A 24,714-nucleotide genomic window follows, 5' to 3' on the forward strand; every position below is an offset into this window, starting at 1 on the left:
GCGTTTGGCTTCCTGTGCATGACCTCCCCTCAATCAGCATGGCTCCCTCATCTGTAGAATGGGCCCAGTGGTGTGGTCCAGACTACATTAGACAGTGGATGTCATGGGCTTGTCGAGGGCTGGTGGGTGCTGGGTGAGGCCCAGGGGGCTGGCCAGCATGACTCGTGTCCACATCCCAGTTTCGCCACTTCCGATGAGGTCTACGGCACACAGTGTCACCTCTTGTGCCTCAGTTTCCTCGCCTGTGAAATGGGGATGCTGTGTGCACCTCCCTCAGAGCTCCTGGGGGCCCTGCCTGGGGCGCAGGAGAAGGGGCCGGGTGGGGGCCGGACCTTGGGCTCCTTCCAGGCCCCCCTCACTTCCACCTTCCCTAGGGAGGGGCCCCTCACCTGCTTCTTCTGGTTCATCCTCCAAATCCCCGAGCGCCGCCGGCCGCTGCTGAGCCCCGAAGTGGTGCAGGCGCTGCTAGTGGAGGAGCTGCTGTCCACGGCCAACGGCTCGGCCGCAGTGTCCTACAGAACCGAGTACGAGGCGGACCCCGAGGGGCTGGTGATCCTCGGTCAGTACTGCGGACGGTGGGCAGCAAGGTGGGGGTGGGGAAGGCGGCCGGGGCCCGGGATGCTCTTGGGGCGCCCACCCCCACCCCCAGTGACCTCAGAGGGGCAGCGGGAGCTGGGAGGCATTCAAGGTGAATCTCAGACAGGGCTGGCTCTGATGGTCTCCTCTATTTTATTTTTATTGTATTTCATTTTATTTATTTATTTATTTTTGTCCTTTTTTATTTGTTTGTTCATTTCCTTTTAACAGAAGCCAGTGTGAAAGACATAGTTGCACTGAATTCCACGCTGGGTACGCTACCTTTGTTTTTTCCTCCCGGCTTTCCTTTTGAGTAGGGGTTTTCCTTGGCTTGATTGAGGGTCAGGGCTGCTTGGTTTCCATGGTGGGTGCAGAGAGCCCTGGCCTGGGCTTCACCCAGGAGATGCCCCTGGGCGGAGGGGAGGAGGGGTCGTGCACGCGTGTGCGCGGATGTGTGTGTCACGCGTGTGGGTGTGAATGTGTGCCCTGTACTGAGGGTGAGGGCGAGTGGCAGGTTTAGTTGTCCGTAAATGTGATTCTGCTTTTCTGTCACTGAATTCATCTCGCCCACAAGCTACTGTTTCCACTGACGGTAAAAAAGTAATTTTGCTGATTCGAGATATAGCAGTCGCTTTGGACTTGAAACTTGGTCTTTGGAGGTAACGGTCTCGTCACATTTAAGGCTACTCTCTCCACCTTCCCCTTTCTTTCTCAGCCAGGCCAATCTGCCCTCCTGCTCCTCTCCTCCCCTCTGGGGCCATGTTGCTAGAGCCACCTTGCTTTTCTCCAAGACTCCCCATAGCGTCCTTCTGGGCCCCGGGAAGCAGATCACCAGCAGGACACCGTGCTGCACAACTCCAGGGGGCACTGTTCGCAACGTGGCCTGCGTGACTGGCAGCTCCCGAGCTGGGCAGCGTCCTGCCTGTGCCCCTCAATTCTCAGGGTCCTCCTACACTGTCAGGGTTTCTACCAGAGCTGAGGCGGGGGAAAGGACCTTGGCCCCTGCTCGTGGAGGCAGGCAGAGTTTAAACCCCAGTGGTGCCTTCTATGGCCTTCCGTTCCCCCCATCTTGCTGGTCAGACTCTTACTGCCTTGGCCAACAGAGATGTGGGGGTCAAGGCAAAATTCATAAAAAGTTGAAATCGTGATTCTCATACACAAATATAGTGAGCATGTGTCAAAGATTTATTTAATGATTAATGAGGGAACCAGTAGGATGGTAACATTGATTCAAGGAAGAATAGAAGAAACTGATTATCTGTCTATCTATCCATATCTATCTATCTATCTATCTATCATCCATTTATCTATCATCAGTGAAAAAAGAATGCTGGCGTGAGATTGCAAAGTCAGTTGCCTATAGTTAGATAGCTTTTGGGTCTATCTTTTCTATGCAACCAAAACCATTTCTATAAATTAACTCTTACAGAGCCTTAGGGGGCCTCCCCAGACAGAGATCCAAGAGAGGGAGACAGGGGTGTGTCCTCTAAACTATAGCCTGAAGGTCAAATCCAGTGGGCTGCCTGATTTTGTATGCCCATGAGCTAAGAATGGCTTTTACATTTCAAAATGGTTGAAAAAACAATAGTGGACTTTCGTTTCCTCTCTTGCTATTGAAGTACCTACAACGTAGCCTCAGTTTTGCCTCTTAGCCCTCAAAGCCTACGCTATTTACTCTCCGGCCCTTTATAGAGAAAGTTTGCTGGCCCCATTCTAGGACAAGGATTCTCAAGCTTTCTGGTGTCAGGTCTCCTTGATTCTTTTAAAAATTATTGAGAACATCAAAGACCTTTTGTTTATGTGGATTGTAGCTATCAATATTTACCATAGAAATTTAAATGGAGAAGATTCAAAAACAATAAGAAACCCATGACATATGGACAAAAATAGTATGTTTTTATGAAAAACCACTATTTTCCTGAACAAAAAAAAGTATAGCTTGAAGAGTGGCCTTGCTGTACATTTTTGACATCTAGAAGACAGCGGATGCTCAGATCTGCTTGTGCGCTCAGTCTGTTGTGATGTCACAGAGCTCTGGAAAATTCCACTGTGCAGTCGTGAGGGAGCAAGAGTGAATAAGGCAAACAACATCTCAGTATTATTTTTAAAATACTTGTGACCTGTCTGCCTCCTCCTATGGGTCTCAGGGGCCCTGATGGGTACCCCTTGTCCAGAGAGAGACCCTGCTCTCGTGTAGCAATGAAAGGTCTCTCGGTGCAGTCACCTCTTTGCTTTATTTCCAAGTTTGGGGTAATTTTTGTCACCAGTAGGGTGACTTTTACAGCATTGTGCCTTTTCCTACTCTGTGGTTTATGGTTATCAAACTTTGAGGTTCACAGGAACCCCCTGGAAAATTTGTTAAAAGACAGAGCATACCCCCCCCCCCACACACACACCCCACCACCATCATTCAGATTCCATGGTCTTGGCTGGAGCCCAAGGATCTGCATTTCAATTCGCATCCCCGGGAGAAGGCCACGAGATGCTGTGGGCCCTGAGAAACCCAGCTTATAGGAAAACAAGCGTATTCCCCAGGCTTGGCTTGAGTTCAGGGAAAACCTTTATTCCTCAAGGACTTTTAGTCTCTTTTCTCTGCTTTGAAATGTCTTTTCAAAGGTCACAGCCAAGCAAAGGCCCCTCTGTCGGCTCTGTCAGCGCGAGGGCGGCTCCCCAGGCGAGCCATCTGCTGGGCCCCCAGCGGGGACCAGGGAAAGGAAGATGGAGAGAAGGGAGGGCGGGACAGGCAGTTGGTGCAAACCACCACCCTGTCCCTGAGTAAGTGGCATCGGCGTGCTGCATCGGTGCGCTGCATCGGTGCGTGCACAGGCACTCCCCTGTGTGTACACACTGCATCGGTGCACGCGTTGCCCTGACTCTCAGAGGCAACATTTTGGAGTTTGGAGTGAAACTTCCCCTTGCTCTGGCCTGTGCCATGTGTCCCCATGTTTCTGGCCCTTGCTTTGTAACTACCCGTTTTTGCTCAGTGCACACCCAGAGCCTCTGTGCCCAATGCCACTTCCCCCACATCAGGCCCCTTGGCCTGTGCTGGGGACAGACACCAGGATGACACATTCTCACCCCGGCCTTTGGAGGAGTCTGAGCCCCCCGGGGGAGAGAGACACATGAGAGACCTTCACAAGAGGGAGCAGCAGTGCTAGAACAGAGGCCCTGAGGGCAGTGGAGAGAGGGACAGAGGGGGACACCAGGGGCTACAATCCAAGGCAGAGGGGCGGACCTGCCTGTAGAGACCCAACTCAGTGTGCTGGGACTCCATGGGAGGAAGGAGTTGCTCCTGACCAGGACCCAGGAAGACTTCCTGGAGGAGGAGACGTCAGGCTCAGGTTTGGGGATAGGCAGGAATCTGCCAGGTTGAGACGGGACACAGGGCACTCTAGGCAGAGAGAGCAGCTGGGCAGAGGCCAGGGAGAATGTCCAAGGCACCTTTGTTTACTTTCTCCCAACAACCAGAGGAGCCAGGCTCCCCCAGAGGAGTGCTTGATTAGCAGAGGCCAGCACACGCCTCCCCACTTCATTGTCCCCGGAATAGTCATATTAAAAAGGCAAAATCAAAGTGTCAGCTTGGAACAAGATTTAAAGAATATCACTACCTGGGAACAACCAGACACCTTACCCCAGTGCCAGCTGAAAAGATGTCACGGTCCTGTCCCTTCCCAAGGTAGATGTCAGAGGTCAGGGAGAGGGAGTGGAGCAAAAGACGGCAGCATTAGACCTTGCTGATCCTCAGACCCTCCGGAGAAGGAGAGGTAGGGCAGGGATTACTGTGTCCTTTTGTCAGAGCTCAGAGTGGCTAAGCAACTGGCCCAGAGTCACACAGCTGGTGGTTCAGGGGCCATGAGGAGGGGTGTGTGCTCCCTGCACTCCAGGCTGCCCGCCCTGTCGGGGTTCAGGCCCCCAGCCTTATGGCTCCCTGGCTGCTTCTCAGGCTGATGGTGAGGATTGAATGAAATGCCAGACGCTCCATGGCAGAGGGTGTTTGTCCATTCATTCAGTGTGGGTGAGTGCCTGGTGCCTGGGTCAGAGTCTGGCTCAATAAGAATTCTGAATGAATGAATGAATGAACGAACGAATGGTTTGGGTGGTACTGCTTTGCAAAGTCTGGCACTGCATACAAAGCTAATGGATTAACTGTGAGGGTGGAGGCATAGTCCGCGCTTTTGGAGGTGGGCGGGTGGGAGCGACCGAGCAGCAGGTGTAGAGAAGGCAGCCACAGGACTTTCTCCCCAGCTCCACCTTCTCCCTCTCCCCCCAACTCCCCAAGAGAACAGTCTCTACATTTTTTAAGCACCTGCTGTGTGCAAGGCTCTATGCTGCTCACTCTAAGATTTATTATCATTGTTTTATTATCATTAGCCCAGAGCACATCTCTATCTCGGGCTGCCCCCCAGACCCCACATTCTCTTCCCTTCACCTGCAGCGATACCCTCTTCCCATCTCACCTTACTGCACAGCCGCCTCGGTGTTGCTCTCAACAGCCAGAGGAGTCCAACTCAGACCGTGCCCCAGCCCTGCCGAACCTTCCATGGCTTCCCATGGCTGCAGGATAAAGCAGCACCTTCTGGGCTGTGGCCTGGGCACGGCCTGCCTCTCCAGCTGGATCTCTTTCCATAGATCCCTGTGCTCAGACTCCTCAAAGTTTCCCTGCTCACCCTGGCCTCCTGGACTTTGTGCCAACTGTGACCCCAGGGTGTCTCGATCCACAGGATGGGTTTGGAGCCCTCACCTCCTGAGCTGTTATCTTTTTCTGCGTCTGTCTCCTGGCCTGTCCTCTGTGTCCCCACAGGCAGCATCTGGACCTTTATTTTGGTGCCCACCTGGCAAGGAGGGGTCAGTGAGTGCTTGTCACATGGATGAATGATTGGACCAACGAATGAATGAATGAATGAACGAACAAACGAATGAGGACATGGGGAAGAGGAAGCAGCAGGGAAACGAGATGGGACCCAACAGGTCCAGCCGCTCTCCCCGCCCCAGCCTGGCTCGCCAGGGCCTCTCCTCCTGGCTAACAGGGGTCAGGGGGCCTGTCCCTCTCCCCTCTCCAGGCTGCTACCGCTACAGCTACGTGGGCCAGGGCCAGGTCCTCCGCCTGAAGGGGCCCGACCCCCTGGCCTCCAGCTGCCTGTGGCACCTGCAGGGCCCCGAGGAGTTCATGCTCAAACTCCGGCTCGAGTGGACGCTGGCCGAGTGCCGGGACCGGCTGGCCATGTACGACGTGGCCGGACCCCTGGAGAGGAGGCTCATCACCTCGTGAGTCCCTGGGGAGGCGGGTGGGAGCGGGGTGGGCAGGGATGAGCGATATGGGGTCTAAGGCCACACCCAGCGTTCTGAGACAAGCCTCTGTGTGACCCTGGGCACAGGTACCTGGGAGACGGTGAGGCCAGCCTGGAGGGCAGTGGGAGAAGGGGCTGAAAATGGCTATGCCCCATGTCCCCTCCCCACCTGAGCCTCAGTTTTCCAATCTGTAACAAAGCGCCGTAATATATGACTCCTAAGGACAGCTCTGGGAGCCAACGTGGCTTATTGGAATGTAGTAAATGAATGCTGGCCCCTGTTTCTATTGTTGCATATAATTGATTTGGGACTGGGTCACAAAGGGTACTGAGTGCCAAGAGCATCGGGATTTTAATACATGGTAAGTAGGAAGCTACTGAAAGTTCTTGAGCAGAGGAGTGGGGCTTTAGGATGTGGGATATGGGGGTGGAGTGCAGAAGGAGCAGGGTGTGGAAGTGGGCTCAGGGGTGGGCAGCCCTGGTCTCCTCCCCACAGGAGGAGGGGGAGGCTCTGTAGGAGGAGGGGGCAGACACTCTGGGCCAGGCGGTCCTCCCCTCATTGTTTATTGAGCACTTACTTGGAGCCAGGCACTGGGGTAGCATCTGCGCTCAGATCCGGGGCAGTCCTGAGGGCGAGCTTGGCGAGGTCCCTGCCCCCTCCCTGCCCCGGGGCCTCTGTCTCCAGGCTCTGGGGCTGCACACTCATCCTCACCCGTGACCACAGCCTGGGCTGGTTCCTGCGTAGGCTGGGTTCCTGGAGGGCTCTGGGACGCTCAGAGACGTCAGATACCATCGGATTGCAGGCCTGGGGAGGGCAGGGACATTTGCAAGGTTTCCCAGGGCTTCTCCCATTCACCAGCCCCCACCCCCAGCCCGAGCCTTCCATTGGGAAGCTTCCTCCTCGTCTCTGACCCTCGGAGAAGTTCTCAAATGAGGTTAGATAAGATCAGGGGTCCTCAAACCTGCACCCAGAGCCATGCTGGGGGTGTGTGTGTGTGTGGGGGGGAGTGCTTTAGTGATGGTGGGAAGACTGAGCAGGTGGTTCGCTTTTTAATGTGTTCCACACACTGGGATTCTGGGAGATATTTCATTTGCAACAAGGGCTCTGTTGTTTAGTAAATAAAATAAAATCCCCAATAATAAAAGCTGACATCTCTAATAAAGGTGACCTCCAGGTCCCTCATAACCCCAATAGCTTATCTCGAGAACTGGGGGCGCATGCTTGACAGTGGAGGGGGCAGGTCCCTCCTAAGGAGGGCTGTCTCCTTCCTGGGGAAGAGCCAAGGCTGGAGGTCCCCATCCCTGGGCCCTCCAGGTTGCAAGGCGGTGAGGGGTCCTCCTGGGTGCTGGTCTTGAGGTTCTTTTGAAGGATGTCATGTATCCACTTGCCACGGTGCCCAAAGCACCTCCACCAAAGCTGGTTTCTGCCCTTCAAGGCCCAGGGTCCGCAGGTAGCTGGCTTCAGTAGGATGCTGCTGGGTGTGGGGTGACCCACTCGAGTGGGGGCAGGGCCTCGGCTTCCTGCGCGGTGATCCATCTGAGTAGCAAGAACTCCGGAGCTTTATTGGAGACCATGGAAAGTCTGATGGAGAAGGGGAGGGTGAAGGGGACACCTGGGCCCCGCTGCCTGAGATGGGCAGACCCAGTCTGCACCCACACGTGTCCCAGGCAGTGTGGAACACACGTACTTCTCCACCACAGACTAGCAGTGGGGCCTTGGCAAGTCCCTGAGCCTCAGTTTCCCCATCTGTAAACCAAGCAGATTGACCTTGACAATCCAAAAGAGTCTTTTCAGGGCTGAAGTTCTAGACTTCTAAAAGATGGAAGGTTCCTCCAGGTTCCAGTCTGGTCTACCTGTTGGGCACATGCTGGGGGCTCGGGGGCCCTGGGTGGTTCTGAGTGGGGGTCTGGGTAACCTCCCAGCCCCACTCAGCCTCAGGGTCTGGCCTGGTCCTTGGAGGGCATCCATCAGTCCCTCGGGGCCTGCTCATGCACGTGACTCACCCCCATTTGCAGACACCCAGTGTGCCCTTGCATCCCCCCAGCAGCCCGCTGCCCTCCCAGATGCCCATCCCACACACTGATCCCGCCCTTGCTCCCCTTCTCTGTCCTGCCAGGCTCTACGGCTGCAGCCGCCAGGAGCCAGTGGTAGAGGTCCTGGCGTCCGGTGCCGTCATGGCGGTGGTCTGGAAGAAGGGCCTGCACAGCTACTACGACCCCTTCATGCTCTCGGTGCAGCCCGTGGCCTTCCAGGGTGAGGGGTGTCGTGGGTCCCTGCGTGGGGCGGGGGACGCTGAACCCCGTGGGGAGTTCTCACTCCTTGTCTCCACTCCCTCTCCCATCTGCTTTCTGAATTTTCTCTCTTCTGATTGTGTTGCCCACCCTCCCTTCTCTCGGGTACCACCCCCCCCATCCTGGATCGGTTTCTCCCTCCTCACCCCCCTCCCACCCCTCTCCCCTCTGCACCCACTGTGGCTGGGCCCGGAGGGTGGCAGGAGTTTTCAGCAGGCTGGAGAGCTCCTGCAGACCTGCCTCCAGAGAACCCTGTCGCCCCAAAGCCTGGGACAGGGCAGATGCCCTTGGAGATCACGTAGTGCAGTCCGTAGTCCGGGAGAGGAATTATGCAGCGTTTCCTGGAAAGGGCTCCCTGACCCTTCCCCACTGCTTACTCTGCCTTCTGCTTCTAGACACTATCCCCCACCCGACCTCCTCCCCTGGGCTTCTTGCCCCCCCGACCCTCTTTCTCCTGAAGAGGAACGTGGCCCCAGCCCAAACCTCCCCCCCTTCACTCCAGCCGGAGGATGGGGATGGTGGGCTTGGACCCGCTGCCCTCAGGGGCAAACCAAACCTTCCAGGTTCCCGAGCTCCTGGGCCCTTTAGGGCTGGAGGATGGCAAATAGGAGGGGCTCTGTTGTGGCTGCATTTTCCGCCACCCCTCCCTCCCTCCACTCTGCTCCCTCGCACTCAGTTTCCTCTTCCCTTCCTGGGAAATGCAGTCGTGAATGCATTTTATAAACCATCAAGTGCTGTGCACCTAAGGCTAATAGCTAGCATTTATTGAGCATTTACTACATACCAGGCTGTTTGAGCCTTTTGTGTCTATCTAATCCACTCAACTACCCTAGGAGGTATGTTCTATTATTGTCCCCATTTTACAGATAAGGAAACTGAGGCTCAGAGAGGTCAAATAACTTGCTCAAGGTCACACAGACTCAACCGCTGGGTTTCACTGTTTAGTGGGTAGTGGGCGGGTGGGTTCCAGGGACACCCCCCTGCCAGGTGGGAGGGGCAGCGGGTGTGAGGGTGGGGGGCTGGGCTAAGGGACTCTGCGTAAAAGGCTGTTCTCTGGGCCCAGCCTGCGAGGTGAACCTGACGCTGGAGGGCCGGCTGGACCTGCAGGGTGAACTCAGCACGCCGTACTTCCCCAGCTACTACTCGCCCAGCACCCACTGCTCCTGGCACCTTACGGTGAGCCCCACACCCCAACTGCACACCTGCCTCTGCCCAGAGCACCCCACTGGCCTCCAGGGACCCCAGCTGGGAGGAAAGCACTGTCCCACCTGTTCTGTTGCAGTGCCCACAGGCAGGGCCCTGGGTGCAAATCCTGCCGGGGTGGATAGCAGCGTGGACAAGGTCTCCCTGGGTTTGTCGAGTGACTTGCTGACTTCAGCCCCAGCTAGGTGCTCTGTGCTGGGTCCTCGTATGGCCCAGAGCCCAGAGAACCTTCTGGGCGTCCTCCTCCCTTCTGTGGTCCTGGGCGGCTGGTCTGCCAGCCTGACCGCGCCCCGCCGGCCCCCTGACGGTGGCTCCCCCTCCCAGGTGCCGTCTCTGGACTACGGCCTGGCCCTCTGGTTTGATGCCTACGCGCTGCGGAGGCAGAAGTATGATCTGCCGTGCACCCAGGGCCAGTGGATGATCCAGAACAGGAGGTACCCACCTGAACCCCCTTCCTCTCCTTCCTCCGTGCGGCTCATACCCCACCCCCAGATATACCCCTCTTGGGAACTCAAGTCCTGGGCCTCAGAGAGCAGGGGCTGGGGCTGGGGTCTGGCTTGTTGCCCCACCCCTCGACCCTGCCCCATCTGGGCCCAGCCCCCGCCAAGCCCCCCCCACTCCACCCCTAAGGTCTCTGAGACATGGTTTGCCACTAGACACCTTGAATGTTGATCCAAGTTAGAGTGAAACGGTTTCTTTTCCTTGGGTGCTACAGCCCCACTGTGTGACAGCCTGAATCCTTAAATGAGATGATCTTTCTCCCTACACCTTCCCTATACCCTGTAAGAGCAATTGGAGGCTCATCTTCCCTCATCCCAGCTCCCGGTGCTGGCCCCAGTCAAGTGGTTTCATGGCTGAGAAGCTGCACAGCCAGGACAGGACACTGTTTTTGCCGATCCCTCTGCTTTGGTGGGGAGATGGTGGTAATCAGGGGAGCCCTGGGTCACCTGCACCCCAGCAGGGCACCCACTTTGCTCCCTGTCCCTGCCCTTTCTGCCCTTCACCTCTCTGGTAACGAAGCTTCTGGCAAAGATGTGAGTCCCTGGGGACCAGGAAGGGAGCAGTGGGGTCAGGCAAAGGGGTTGCTATCAGTAGGGTCCACCGGGACTGGGGCTCGCGCAGTAGGACTGGTGGGAAAAGCCCCCCGAGTTTAGCAACATGGAGGCCTCTGGTGGTCCTGGCAGCTTCAAAGGAGCAGAGTGGGCAGGGGGCTGGGAAATGAGGCAGGGAGAGAAGTCAGGCTGGGGAGGGGAGGAGAGACATAGGAAGTCCAAGAAGGGGGATGTGTAAGACGGGAGAGAGCCACGTCCAAGTGCTGTGTGGGAGCACCCAGTAGAGGGAGAGACGGGTGGTTAGAAAGGGGGTGACCAGGGAGAGGGGTGTGGTTGGGAGGGAGGGCGGAGCCGGAGCCCAGGAGATGCTCCAGTGGCTCCTTTAGGGGGACTGGGCAGAGGTTTGGGGAGAGAGAGGGGGATCTTGATGTAGCCATCAAAGAGCTGGGGAAACCCTTCCCACTGGGGAGCCGGAGTGAGAAGGGAAGTTGAAGAGAAATTTCTACATCAAATAGCAGCCTGGGTCTCAGCAGCCACCTCCAGTCCTGAGACTCTTGGGCATCTAAGAGGCTGGGATTCTAATATTCAAGATTCTTGACTTCTGGGCTTCCCAGATTCCAGTACACTAAACATGGGTGGTTCTAGGACTCTAGAATTCTTGAATTCTGGGGTTTGTGTCCATATTCTCCAACACTTATACTTTGCCTGTTGGTTCATTTCATTTAAAAGGATCACACAGGCAACAGGGGTTGTTGGTGCTCCCCTGACTCGTGCTCCCTCCCAGGCTTTCTGCCGTTCTTCAGGGACTGTGCATCAAATGAAAAGGAAGACACGCCAGTGGTGGGATCTCAGGCGCCACAGTATTTGAGGGGAATGAATGAAATCTGAACAGTGTGACTTCAGGCGTGTTGATGCTCTTTGGGGAGCAGAAGGCGTCTGTCCCACCAGTCCCAGCACTCAGACCTCTCAGACGGAGGATGGCTGGGCTCAGCCCTGGGCGTCAGGAGCCCACAGGGTGGCCCTGAGATTGACCCCTGATTCACGGTTCTGCAAATGATGATAACACTTTTTCCTGCCACCCTCCCAGCCCCAGAGCTGAATCTGAAATCTAGGGGAGGGTGCAGGAAGCAGAGCAAAGGGTCCTGAGTCTAACACCCGTCTCCCTCCGAGGGTGATTCCATTTTGCCAGGGGCCGGCCTGGGGACCTGTGGCAGCGAGCCAGGTACTCAGCACCGGTCATTTGGTTCAGTGGCCCGCCATCCCGTGACATCAGTGGCACTGGTTCCATTTCCCAGAGAAGGATTAGGTGGATTAGGTGGATCTGAGATGGGACGAAGGTCAAGGCTTTCCCACACCCTCTACCAGCCATGCCCAGGACTGAGGACAATCTTCCCCTTGCACCCTGTGGGGGCCCCTTCCTCCCTCCCCACTATGACCAGGAGGGTGGTTGGGCAATGGCATGGGAACAGGGACACGAGCCACCTCAGGTGACGCAGGGGGTTTCAATGTGAAGCACGGGTGGGAAAGTCGTAATGGAAAGGGATGAAGCCACCTTGGTGGGATTTCGGGCTCCGTGACAGATTCTAAAGGGCTGGGTGGGGAGCCCTCCCCAGGGCCTCTAAGCACACTTGAGCTATAGAAACATCTGGGCTGCACTGGTCATCGAGCCCAGGCCCCACTCATTGTACAGGGGGAAACTGAGGCCTAGAGAGGGCAAAGGCCTTGGCCTCTTGTTCTTGCCTTTTGCCTTTAAGTGGTGGGGAGGGCCTGCGGGGTGTGCTCGGTGGTGGCTGGGGTGGGCAGTGGTGGGGCCTGACAGAGCTGCTGGACTTCCCGCCCTCCTTTCCTCATCCCACCCACCCCTTCCCCACTGCCCCCAGCCACGTCAGGGGCGGAAGACAGAGCAGCCTGGCCCCCTGGTTCCCATGTGTGACTCTGGATTCATGAGTTAGGCCAGCGCAGGGCCTCAACCTTTTACTACTGACCCATCAGAAAAATGCAGTCTCCTAAGCAGTGCATTTATTAGCTCCTAAAGAAATATTGTTCCCAATCAGACTAGTGAGGTGGAAAGAGCTTAAGTGTCCAGGACAGACAGACAAGGGATCAAATCCTGCCTCTCCTACTTCCTACTTGACTTTTTCCAGCCTCAGGCTACTCATCCAAAAATGGAGATGAAACACACACACACAGGGTAACTGGGGAGACTAAATGAGACAATGGAAGGAGGTCATTGGTATACACAGGCCTGGATAAAACCAGCTTCCAGGGCACCAAGTGTGCATTAACAAGTGGCCCTCACTCTGCACAGGGACGGGGGTGGGTGGGGAGGACACCGAGTGGAGGCCTTGCCAGATGCTTTGCAGGTGTCACCCTCTTCAGCCTCGACAGCCCTGCGAGGAAGCAGGGGCTCTTGCTGCCTTCACAGACCAATGAGGAGCCCGAGGCTGGGACGGGGGTGGGGGGTGATGATTTGTACAAGGTCATAGCCAGCAACTGCAGGAGCCCGAGCTGAGCCCCAGCAGCTCCTTGCGGGAATGCGCACGCACACCCACGCCAGCTATTCTCTCTGGCCAAGTCATTCCCGACCAATCCATGGGCCCCGAGTGGCAGAGTGGGCAGAATTCCCTGCCCTTCATTCCCCAGGTGGGGAATCACGTCCCCGTTCCCCCAGCTCCTGCCCAGCTCTGGGTGTGGAAGGGAAGGCAGAGACGGTGCCAATTAGTTACAGGCAACAGGCAACCCGTTTCCTCTAGTTATTATCGTTTTTGATAGTGATCACCGACTGTAGCTGTTGGGAAATTCTTAGAATAAGCATTTGTTGGAAAATCTGCATGTGTGGGTGGCGTAGCGACACCAGTGGCCTGGGGAAGGGTATAGATTTTCAGGCACAGGGTTTATAAGGAGGTGGCACAGTCCTGGGCCCAGACAGCCCCTCAGGCGCCATGTGCGGAAGGGAAGGGCTGGCCCGGGTCCCCTCCCCTGGCTGAGCGACCTCAGGCTAGGCCCGTGTCCCCTGAGCCCTTGCTGGTTTCCCCTGCCCTCCTCGTTTCCCACCCGGCTTCTCCCCGGTGCCCATCTGACCCTGCCCGGGGCCTCATGCCCTCTACGTGGCCCGGAGGTGGGCGGAGGGACTTGGCCTGGAGAAAACCAGCGTCATTGCATGCCGGCTTCCCCCTTTCCGGGAACCTGCCTCCCCGCCAGCTTCCCCTCTTCTGATGTCACTTCTCTTGTGTTCTGCCCCAACCATTTCCACCTGGCTCCCAGCCAACGGGGACAGGCAGAAACCGCTGGCTCCTCAAACCCACTGCTCCCCTGAAGCCCTGAGGCTCCCAGCACTGTGTGCGGACACAGACATTCCCTGGTCACTGCTGAGGGCCGGACCCTACGCTGGGTGCTGGCGATGCAGAAGGTAGAGCTCACTGTGCCCCAGACGAGCTCACGGCCCCACAATGCCAGCAGCTTGCTTTCAAAAAAGTCATTTTCTCATTTATTCCTTAAAACACCCTACCAGGGAGGTATCATCCCCACTCTACATGTGCCAAAGCCACACACACAGTTCGCAGGGAAAAGCTGGGTCTGAAGCTCAGCTCTGGGGCTCCCAGTGCAGTGCCCTGGCTGCCACGCTGCTGTCCAGCCTTCCTCCCACCTGCCGTCCCGGGCCTCCTGCCCATCTAACCCGTCCTCAGGAAAGGGGTTCCGTGTGTGTGCATCCATTTGTCCCTCACTTCCTCTCTCCCTCCCTCTCCTCCCTCTCTCCGGTGTTTCTCCACGTCCTCCCTCAGTGGAGTTGCCAGAAGGTTCACAGGGTCCCTGCTTACCCTCTGGGTGAAGCAGGAGGGAAAAACCCCCAACTCCTTATTGGCGAGAGAGCCCAGCAGGCCACACAGGACACAAAAGCCCCTTGAGACACCGAGGGCTTCTGTAGCTGGGGCGATTGGGTGGGCTCGGCAGGCCCCAGACTGCTGGTGCTTCCTGGAGGGGGTTGGGGGGCACTGGGGTGACTTGGAGGAGTTGGGGGGCTAGAGGATGTGCACCCTCCCACGGAAGGCTCTGCTGGAGGAGCCAACTGCTCAGAGGTGCCCGGGGGCCAGGTCAGTGCGGGCCGGTGAGCAGGCTGCGGGGTGGGGGGCGGGAGTGGGCCTGCCCAGGGCGGGCAGCCTCTGTGCAGTGTCAGCCAGTGTTGACGGGCTGCTTAGCTTTCGGAAGCAAGAACCTAGATTATTACGTGAAAAAAGGTAACTAAATTAAACAAAAAAAATTAAAACAAACCCATTGTGTAGATTAAACAGATCATGTCAGAGTTGGGCCCAGCCTGAGTCACGAGATCGCAGCCTCTGCCCAGACGTCCTGTGGGTCCCTACTAAGGGAGACGGGCCCCCAGGGACTCCGTCACCCCAGGCCTGCCCCAGGCCCCCAGGTCCCGGAGACCAGGCCGTTCCCCCCGGCCAGGAGCTGATGAGCTGATTCCGGGATTCTCTTTCCAAAGCTGAAAGAGTCCGACGGGTGGGCAGGGCTGGTACCTGGTACCTGAGAGCCCCCGGCTGAGGCTTGGGGTGAAAGAGCAGCCCTCAAATGCCTCTAGGCTGAAACGTCCCGCCCGCTCCAGCCTGGCTCTGGTTCCTTCCCACAGTCGTCCCCCCGACGCCCCCTCCACGGCGTGGGAACAATGCCCAGGCGTCCCCGAATCCTCACCGTGCTAAGGGATGCTTTTGGCTCCTGGTTCCCCTGCCCAGGGTTCCCCAGCCCCCAGCTGCCCTGTGTGCCTCCTGGGGTCATTCTCTGCGGATGACAGTCCACGATAACGCTTGTTTATCCACTTTACAAGCAATCCAGGACAAACCCCCCTTCTGGGCCCCTAGCTTGAAAGGGCAGGCGGGGCCAGGCTGGCTCGGGGGCGCCCTCTGCTGGTGCCACATCCCCACCTGGTCCCAGCTCGGGCTGCGGGCGTCTTGGGGTGAGGGCAGTGGTTCCCAAAATGTTGGGTCTGAGAACCCCTTTACACCCTTAAAAGCGATTGACTGCCCTAAAGAGCTTTTGTTAATATGGGTTATATATACCTATATTTACTATATTAGAAATGAAAACTGAAAACTTACAAATATTAATTCATTTAAAATAACAAATTCTCCACATTTGAACATACTTTATGAAAAAAAATAATTACATTTTCCAAAAACATTTAATGGGAAGAGTATCATTTTACATTTTTGCAAGTGAAGCCTTCTCTTAAAACAGAAGGAGAACAAGTCCCCCCTCGTTGGCTGGAGTTGCTGTAGCACCTCCGAATCCGGGTGCATCTGGCCTCGTGGTGCTGCCGCTGCCGAGGGCGGGCGCTGGCTGAGAAGGCTCCACTTCCCAGCCCCAGCCCCACACTGCGAAATGGTAACCCCAGCCTCAGGCTCAGCTGTTTTCTGATTCAGTGACTGAACCGTTAAGTGCTTACCAGGTTCTAGAAGCTTGGAGGAAGGGCCTGGCCCCCGAGGATTGGACGGCCTGCTCTGTGGGGTGCAGCACCTGCTGTGGGGTGTTCCCACCACTGCCAGGCTTTGCGGTGTTCCTGCCAGCTCTCCTGATTCCCTCCTACCTTCTCTCCTGGGGCTCTCTGTCTTCCCTCTCGAGGTCTTTCTGCCTGTGTTCCAGGTGTTTCCGCCATCTGTAGAGGTATTCCTATTTGCTCTGTGGGGTTCTCCCTCCCCTGTGCAGGGCATTTGATAAGTGAACGGTGCCCTTCCCATCTGTTCTGTGAGGACTTCCCATCTTGGGTGGAAGGGAACCCCGGCTCTGTGGGGAGAGTCCCGCTCTTCTGGGGGAGTAGCTGTACCCACTCCGAGCATGCACTGGCTCTGTGAGGTGTGCTCCAATACTCTGTGGGGGAAGCCCCCTGTTTCCCTTCCCCCAGGGGACAGGGAGGCCTTGGGCTCTCTGGTGGTTCCCCCACCTGCTCCGTGGAAACAAGAGCATCTTCCTGGCAGTGGGAGCAGAGGTGGGGTGGTGAGTGTTCATCAGGAATGTTGGGGTGCTCCTATGGGGTGCCACGGTCCCACCCAGGTGTGGTCAGGCACTGGGAAGGCGCTGCCCATCAGCCCGGCCCTAATGGTCATGGGAGAGGGGCAAGTCCTTCCTTCATGTCCAGAGGGTCACAGGGAGACCAGCAGGGCTGTGGGGGTCCTGACGCCTGAATGGGGAGTGCAGCCGCCACCCTCACCCCTTGCCAAGCACAAGTCTTCACAGAATGATGCAGCCGGACACTGGCCTCTACTGAGATACGGAAGCCTTTGGGCAGATCCAAGGTCCATGAGACAATTCTCCTAGTTTATAAGGGAGGCAAGTGAGGCTCAAAGAAGGACCCTGACTTGCCTGAGATCTCACAGCTCATAGCTGACTGGGACTAGGATCCAGAGTTGAATTTTTATCTCATAGGCAATAGGGAGTGGCATGGCCAGGCTGCTTTCCAGAAAGATGATTGTGGGGGTCAGTGGTCACTCAAGGGAGAAACCATGGCGTCCTGGACCAAGACATGGGAAGTGGGGGTGGGGGGTGCAGCTCCCCCGCTGCCAGCCACGCCCTTGCTTTGTTGGCTGCATCTTCCCTGTGGCCCTGAGTCCAGGTCTGGTCGCCCCCAGGCTGTGTGGCCTGCGCACCCTGCAGCCCTACACCGAGAGGGTCCCCCTGGTGGCCTCGGCTGGCATCACTATCAACTTCACTTCCCAGATCTCCCTCACTGGGCCCGGCGTGCAAGTGCACTACAGCCTGTACAACCAGTCGGACCGTGAGTATGGGAGGGCCAGGGAGCACGGTGGGCACCCCCTCGCCCCCCACCCCCGAATGCCCACAGCACTCCCTGCCTCTTCACCATCTCTGGAATCACTGAGTGGGTTGTGGGCAGCTGCCTTCCAGGCTGGGCAAAAGGAGTGTGTGCATGTGTGTGTGTGCACATGCATGTGAACTCACACATGCAGCTATGTGTGCTCACAAGTGCCCAGGCAGTCACGTGTTCACTGGGTATAGACGCATACACATACCCGCATTACTTGCACGTGTCTATACGTGTACATCCGTGTGGACCTTGGACACGTGCACCCATAAATGGATGTCAATGGACACATATTTATGCACACGTGAGCACACAGGTGCATGCATTGTCAGCGTGCGTTCACGGTTGTGCATGTCTTGATGGTGCCCTCTCTGTCCCCAGCCTGCCCGGGAGAGTTCCTCTGCTCCGTGAACGGACTCTGTGTTCCTGCCTGTGACGGGATCAAGGACTGCCCCAACGGCCTGGATGAGAGAAACTGTGGTGAGCAGCTGCTCCGCCTCTCCCACCCTCCTCTCTCCTCGCCCTCCCTGTGCTGAGCTGAGCCCACACTGGGGAAGCCCCCTCATCCCAAGTTCCCAATATGAGCACCCAGGAAAAGGGTTCTCTTGCTCAGTTGAGATGGCAAGATGGAAACCCAGAATGGGAAGGTGACCTCCCCAGGGCCATCTTGTGGGGCTGGGGCAGGGACAAGCTGGGACCAAGGTCTCCTGACTTCCAGCTCAGGGCTTCTCCAAGAGGGGAGGACTAGAAGGGGAAGGTCCTTAAGCAGGGACCATCAGGCCCCAGGAGGTCAAGGAGAAAATAATTCTTTATCGCCCCCCCTTGAAAGGGGCTCTCGCCACCTCCACTTCAGGGCTCACACTGGGAGCTGCCAACCCTTCCTGGAGCTGCTCTCACCACTGCCTGGCCCTGGTGGAAGGGGCTCCATGTCCTGGTGGTCTCCTAAGCCAGGGTTCCCTGGGAACAATATCTCTCCTTCTCCGAAATCCTGGCTTCTGGATCACCTAGAATCACCATCCAGGCAGCTCACTCTAGTCTGACCTCCCCATAGCCTTCCCTAACCTTCCCCTCCCCATTAAAGTTTTAAAAATGTGGGAGGGAAGCAGAAGGGAAAGGAGACGTGCCCACTTCTGGGATGAGCCCATCATGGTGCTGGAAAGGTGCCACATATTTGGAACCAGAATATCTGGCTTCAAGTTCTGGCTCAGCCAAGTGACCTTGGGCAAGTCCCTTCATCTGTTTCCAATCATGAAATGGGGCATCTCCCAGGGGTGCTGCAAGTATAGTAGCTGGAAAAGAGATGTGTGATCCATGAAGTGCAATGCAAGCATGGGGCCTACAGGTGCTAGGTTTCTCTGACTTCCTCCCACTTGCCCCCATCTGTGTCCTCACACAGTCTGCAGAGCTGCATTTCAGTGCCAAGAGGACAGCACATGCATCTCACTGTCCAGGGTCTGTGACCAGCAGCCTGACTGTCTCAATGGGAGTGACGAGCAGCAGTGCCAGGAAGGTAGGGAGTGGTATGACCAGGTTGCAGTCAGCCAGCCAGCCCTGCCCTTGCCCTTCCGCACACTTCTTCTGCAAAGGTTTCTGCCCTCTTGTTTAAACACCTACCAGCCCATCTGTATGTATATCTAGATGTCTGTCTGTTCACCCATCTATCCACCCATCCATCCATCATCTGGTCTCCCCATTACCCCATCTGTCCAATGATTCATGCATCCACTCATCTATCAATCCATCCATCCATCTATCCATCCATTCACTGACCTGTCCAGAAGTCTCCCTATCCACTGAACCAACAATCCACCCACAGATTGGTCTGCCCAACTACTTGTCTGTTTGTCATTGTCCACTTACCTATCCAAACAGCCATTCATCCATTCATCTATCCATCCATCCACCTACCCACCCATCCACCCATCTATTGATCCACTGATCTCCCTAACCTTGTTTGTCCATTTGTCCTCACACCCATTCATTCATCCACCCATCTCGCTGTCTGTCAGTCTCCCTGCTGAACCATCAATGCACCTATTTGTTGGTCTGCCCAAGCTCCTGTCTGTGTCTCCATTGTCTCATCCATCCATCCAACCGAGTAACCAACTGACCAACACTTGCAGAACACCCAGTGATGGGCAAGGCAGGGTGATGAAGTGGGAATAAAAGACACCACCAGAGATCCAGACCTCACCCTCCAGTCCATAGGAAAACATGACATAGCTTTGTTCTCAACAGACTAGTCTGAGGGGAGAGATAGGGCCGGCCTTTAGGAGCCTCCCCACCAGTGTCCCAAGAGACCCCTCCTTGGTCACCTCCTGGCCTCTTCTGGGGCCTTGTTTTGGAAGGGCCCCCTCTGGGCTCAGGACCCACCTTCTGTGCCCTGTCCCTGCCCCTCTCCCCAGGGGTGCCCTGTGGGACTTTCACCTTCCAGTGTGAGGACCGCAGCTGCGTGAGGAAGCCCAACCCGCAGTGCGACGGGCGGCCCGACTGCAGGGACGGCTCGGACGAGTGGCACTGCGGTGAGCCTGTCCCCGCCCCCTGCCTGAGGGGCAGCCCTGGGGCCTGGGAGGGAGGGAGGCGCCCCCGGGGAGCCAGGGGAGGGGGCATCTCACCTTTTGTCCATCTCTCTTGCTCACCCCCCGCCCCGGGCCCCTCATCTGGGTCTTGACTGTTCCCCTCCCTCTCTCTCTCCTTCATTCTCTTTCTCTCCATCTCTTCCCTTTGTTCTTCTGTCTCTCTCTCCCCGGCCTCTCCCCCTCCCCTCTTCTCCTGGGCACCCTGCGCCCCTCCCCATCTCCCCCAGACTGTGGCCTCCAGGGCCTGTCCAGCCGCATCGTGGGTGGGACCGTGTCCTCGGAGGGGGAGTGGCCGTGGCAGGCCAGCCTCCAGGTCCGGGGCCGACACATCTGTGGGGGGGCCCTCATCGCTGACCGCTGGGTGATCACAGCTGCCCACTGCTTCCAGGAGGACAGGTGAGGGGGCGGGCATGGGGCCTCGACCCTAAGAGACGTGGGTAGGGGCGTGGCAGGGATGGACAATAGAAAGGAGCCCCCAGACCGGCTGCTGGGACCCTTGGGCCCCAGTGCTGCCCCACTATGAACACTCTGCATCCCTGGACAGGCTGTTGGGTCTCTCTGGGCTCTCCTTTTACTAGCTTTCTTTAAGTTGGTGGGTAATTCATTCATTCATTGACTGACTGATCTATCCAAGGGTATTTACTGTGCTCCTTACTGTGTGCTAGGGGCTGTGGTAGATGTTGGGGATATATTAGAAACAAAACAGACAAAAATCCCTGCCTGCCCTGTGTCTTCAGCCATAACCACCACCCCTTCCCAGGTATAACTGGGCTGCGACAGGGTGGTAGGAAGGGCTGGGAAGCCCCAAAGAGGGTACATTTCCTCCAGCCCCACGGCCACCTTTCTGTCTGCATTGTGGGCTGACAACAACCCCACCCCCACCCACCAGATCTCCTGGGCCCCTGGATCCTTCCCCTCTCCCCACCTCCTCCGTCCTGGGTCTGCATCAGGGCACAGTCTCCCGAGCCTAAGGCCTCAGATGTGTCAGCTCCCCCACCTCCCCTACACCCAGAGTCAGGCAGCACGTCCTTCAAGGCTCCCGGCTAACTCACCGCTCCAGCAGCCCAGGGTCCAGCTCCTTTTGTGTCCTCTGCCCGGGCGCCAGCGTGCACTTTCTACCATGCCATCTGACTACACCACTCTCCTAATCTCCGTCCCCTGCTCCCCATTGCCCAGGAGGTCAAGACAGACCTGAATGCTGACCTGGGCTCTGGGGGTCTGCAAGGCCCACTCTCTGGTGATCCTGCCACACTCAACTCCCACCCCCTCCCCACCAGGACTAACGCTTCTCCGGGAATTCAGAGTGGGCTTTGTCTGTAAAGTGCACAAAAAAAGAGAAGCGTTTGTCGGGTGCTTGGCGCTTCGCTAATTCTTTACCTACAGGGTCTTGTGAATGCTCCCATGAAACTGCTATTCCCATTTTGCAGATGAGGAGATTGAAGTCTAGAGAGAGATGAAGCTGGGGGGGGGGGGCAGGCAGGCTCACTCCAGGGTGCACACCCCCAACACGGTGCCACCATTCCCAGAGGGCTTCCCGGGGCCGCGGCAGAGGGGAGGCCCAGGGCGGGAGAGGAGCAGCCCCTGAGCGAGTCACTGCCCTCCCCACCCGCCCCCAGCATGGCCTCACCCGCACTGTGGACCGTATTCCTGGGCAAGGTGTGGCAGAGCTCGCGCTGGCCAGGCGAGGTGTCCTTCAAGGTGAGCCGCCTGGTCCTGCACCCGTACCACGAGGAGGACAGCCACGACTACGACGTGGCCCTGCTGCAGCTCGACCACCCCGTGGTGCGCTCGGCCGCCGTGCGCCCCGTCTGCCTGCCCGCGCGCTCCCACTTTTTCGAGCCGGGCCTGCACTGCTGGATCACGGGCTGGGGCGCCTTGCGCGAGGGCGGTGAGCGGTGGCACCAGGGTGGGAGGTGGGGTGGGGGATTGAGGGGAGGGTCTCGCTTCAGGCAACATCCGGGCCTGGAGGTGGGCGGGGCTTCGGGCTCCAAGGCTCCACTCCCGAGGCCGTGGGGTACAGCTGCCTGAGGCACAGTGAGGCCGAGGAGCAGGTGCTGCCTGGCAGGAGCCGGGGGGGCGGGGGGGGGGCGGGGGAGGTGATGAAGTAGGGCTCCTGAGATAGAACGGGAATAGGGGAAAGGTGGGGTTAACCAGAGCCCTCTGACCTCTGCCCCCGACCCCACCGGGCAGGTCCCACCAGCAATGCTCTGCAGAAGGTGGACGTGCAGCTGATCTCGCAGGACCTGTGCAGCGAGGCCTACCGCTACCAGGTGACACCGCGCATGCTTTGTGCCGGCTACCGCAAGGGCAAGAAGGATGCCTGCCAGGTGAGGCCCGTGGGGGGGGGGGGTGCAGACAGGGAGGCGGGGTGGGGGCGGTGCCTTTGCCCACATCAGCCCGCTGAAGCCTCCTACCCTCCCAGCAAGGGGGACAAGCCCCCCCCCCCCCCGTGCAGATGCAGAAACTGAGGCTCAGAGGCGAGGAGGTCCTTGCCAAAGGTTGCAGAGCTAAGATTCAGGCGAGACCGTGTGGTGGGCAGTCTTCCTGCTCACCTCCAGGCACGTCCTCCATGTCAGGTGGTAGAGAGGACTCAGGAGGGAGGGGTGTCAGCCCACAGAGCGGAGAGGTGGAGTGGGGGTATTGGGACATATATCCAGGGTTCCGCGAGAGATCCCATCATACCAGGACCTGCTGGAGGACCCCCGGGGATGGTTTTGGCTTTTGCCAAAGCGGGGGGGTGGGGGGAGGGGGGGTAGAGGCTTCAAAAGGACAGGATTTTCTCTCATTCACCCAGCAAATTCCAAACAGTGGCCCCTAGCCTGGAAGGAGCCCCTTACCCTGAGGCAGCCCTGTCTCTTCTCTCCCCCTTTCAGGGTGACTCAGGCGGTCCCCTGGTGTGCAAGGAGCCCAACGGTCGGTGGTTCCTGGTGGGACTGGTCAGCTGGGGCTTGGGCTGTGGCCGGCCCAACTACTTTGGTGTCTACACCCGCATCACTGGTGTGATTGGTTGGATCCAGCAGGTGCTGACCTGAGGAGCTGCCCCCTTGCAAAGCTGGAGCCTGCTTCCTGGACTCTGCCAGCCCAGGGCACCCACTAGGCAGGGGGAACAAGTATTCTTGGGAGGGGAGGACCCTGTGGGGGCAGGAGGTGGCATCTTGTTTCCCACCTTGCTCCCGGACCGGGGGGTAGGCCTGTCTGCCACAGGGAGGGCACAAGGAGGGTGGAGTCAGGACATCCCAAGGGCCCAGGACAGGGCATTTGGGCCCAGACCTCTTGCCATCCTCCCTCCATGGCCTCTCACGTCTCCTGATTCTCTTTCCTCCTCCCCCTTCCTCCACCCCTGTCTTTGAGGGGAAAGAGTTCAGCAGGGATGCTGATGGCCTTCAGGTCCCCACTGGGAGCCTCTGAGACCCCCACCCCCAATCTCTAACACAGAGGCTGCTGGGGCAGCAATGCTCCAGAGAGCAGAATCCAGCCAGGAAAACCCCGGCTGACCTGGGGGGTGGGGTGGGGATGCTCCCACAGGAGGCCCTTGGAGCCCTCGTGACAGTCAAGTGGGTCAGCTGCCACCAAAAGCCAAAGAGTGGGGGAGCCCTGGACCCAGGGTCCTCACCCACCTCTACCTGCCACCCGGGCCTCCACCAGAATCCCACCTGGAGGTGAGCTCGCTCACCCTGTGGAATAAAATCGCCTGACCAGGGTCCTGCTGTGGAATAAAATCGCCTGACCAAGGTCCCGGACACCAGCCTCTTGCCTTGGCTGAACTATTCTGTCCTGCTCAGCCCACCCGCCAAGGGTCCAGAAGGCCCAGGTGGGGTGAGTGGGGGCCGGGTGGCCCCTGAGAGCTGAAGCCTTCAGAGCAGCGGCCCAGATCCTGGGAGAAACCCTGGGGAGACAAAGGAGGGGATAAGTGAAGGGCTCCTTCTAGAACCTTACTGAGGCCCTGAGAGGGGCAGAGACCTCCTGCTGATTGCACCGGAGGTTAGGAGAGGAGCCTGTGAGGAATTCAGTTTCATGATCTCTGGTCTCCTACTTCCTCCTCTGCCACAATACTCTCTTCACATTCTTTGAGTCATTTATTCAGCATATCACAGACTCCTACTACGTGCCAGGCACTAGGGCCACAGAGATAAACAAAACTTGGTTCCTGATCTTGGGAGTGGGTGCAGAATAGGTCACAAGACAGTGATGATCCAGCCTGAAGGGGCTAGAAGGCAGTGTGGAACTTGGGAAGTCAGGGAAGGCTGCCTGGAGGAGGTGAGCTAGGGCTCAAAGGTGGTCATGGTGGGGAAGGGCATTCCAGGCAGGAAAGAGCATGTGCAAAGACATAACAGTTCCAAAAGAACATGGCATATTTGGGAACAGCGGGCCATTTGTTAGGCAGAACTGAGTTGTGAGGGGAAGGACTGAAGAGGAATTTGGAGGGGCAAACTGAGACCAGATGACAAAGATCTTAGAGTTGAACTAAGGACTTGACCCTGAGAGCCATGGGCAGCCACCAAAAGGTCTATGGCAGAGGAGTGACTGGAGTGGATTTCCATGGTAGAACCACCCACTGGCACAGCACGGAGGTTGGTGGCAGGGAGGCTAGTTGGGAGCCACTGCAGAACTCCAGGAAGTAGAGGACAGGGGCCTGGACCCAGCGGTGGCAGTGGGGATGGCCTGGGAGTTAAAGGACCCAGTGCCCCACTGGCTGGGAAGGGGGTGAGGGACGAGCCCTCCAGGCGCAGTCTCAGGCGGATGGAGGCACCACTGCCTGACCTTGGGACCTGAGGAGGGAAAGGCTCTGGGAAGATGCCATGGGCTCAGGGTGCCGCTGGAACCTCCAAGAGGAAGACTGGAGCCTGCGAGAGAGGTTTGGATGGAGGATTTTAGAGGGAGCAGCCTCTGTCTGGAAGCTTACACCATGG

The 24,714-nt window shown here is 57.6% G+C and overlaps 1 protein-coding gene across 4 annotated transcripts in view; it reads left to right on the top strand.

Moving 5' to 3' along the window:
* Positions 1 to 23,549, top strand: part of TMPRSS6 (transmembrane serine protease 6) — a 35,414-nt gene extending 11,865 nt beyond the window's left edge. For all 4 annotated transcript variants that reach the window (XM_037846303.1, XM_037846300.1, XM_037846304.1 and 1 more), the window contains exons 5-18: positions 375 to 559; positions 808 to 849; positions 5,637 to 5,841; positions 7,982 to 8,118; positions 9,220 to 9,332; positions 9,684 to 9,793; positions 17,035 to 17,180; positions 17,607 to 17,705; positions 18,622 to 18,735; positions 19,631 to 19,747; positions 20,032 to 20,200; positions 21,421 to 21,692; positions 21,995 to 22,131; positions 22,678 to 23,549. In XM_037846303.1, the coding sequence (XP_037702231.1) occupies positions 375 to 559; positions 808 to 849; positions 5,637 to 5,841; positions 7,982 to 8,118; positions 9,220 to 9,332; positions 9,684 to 9,793; positions 17,035 to 17,180; positions 17,607 to 17,705; positions 18,622 to 18,735; positions 19,631 to 19,747; positions 20,032 to 20,200; positions 21,421 to 21,692; positions 21,995 to 22,131; positions 22,678 to 22,836 (2,005 nt within the window). In that variant the 3' untranslated portion in view covers positions 22,837 to 23,549. The remainder of the gene's footprint in view (positions 1 to 374; positions 560 to 807; positions 850 to 5,636; positions 5,842 to 7,981; positions 8,119 to 9,219; positions 9,333 to 9,683; positions 9,794 to 17,034; positions 17,181 to 17,606; positions 17,706 to 18,621; positions 18,736 to 19,630; positions 19,748 to 20,031; positions 20,201 to 21,420; positions 21,693 to 21,994; positions 22,132 to 22,677) is intronic.
* The last annotated feature ends 1,165 nt before the right edge of the window (positions 23,550 to 24,714 follow it).

Source organism: Choloepus didactylus, chromosome 8 (assembly GCF_015220235.1).
Source record: "Choloepus didactylus isolate mChoDid1 chromosome 8, mChoDid1.pri, whole genome shotgun sequence".
Lineage (NCBI taxonomy): Eukaryota > Metazoa > Chordata > Mammalia > Pilosa > Megalonychidae > Choloepus > Choloepus didactylus.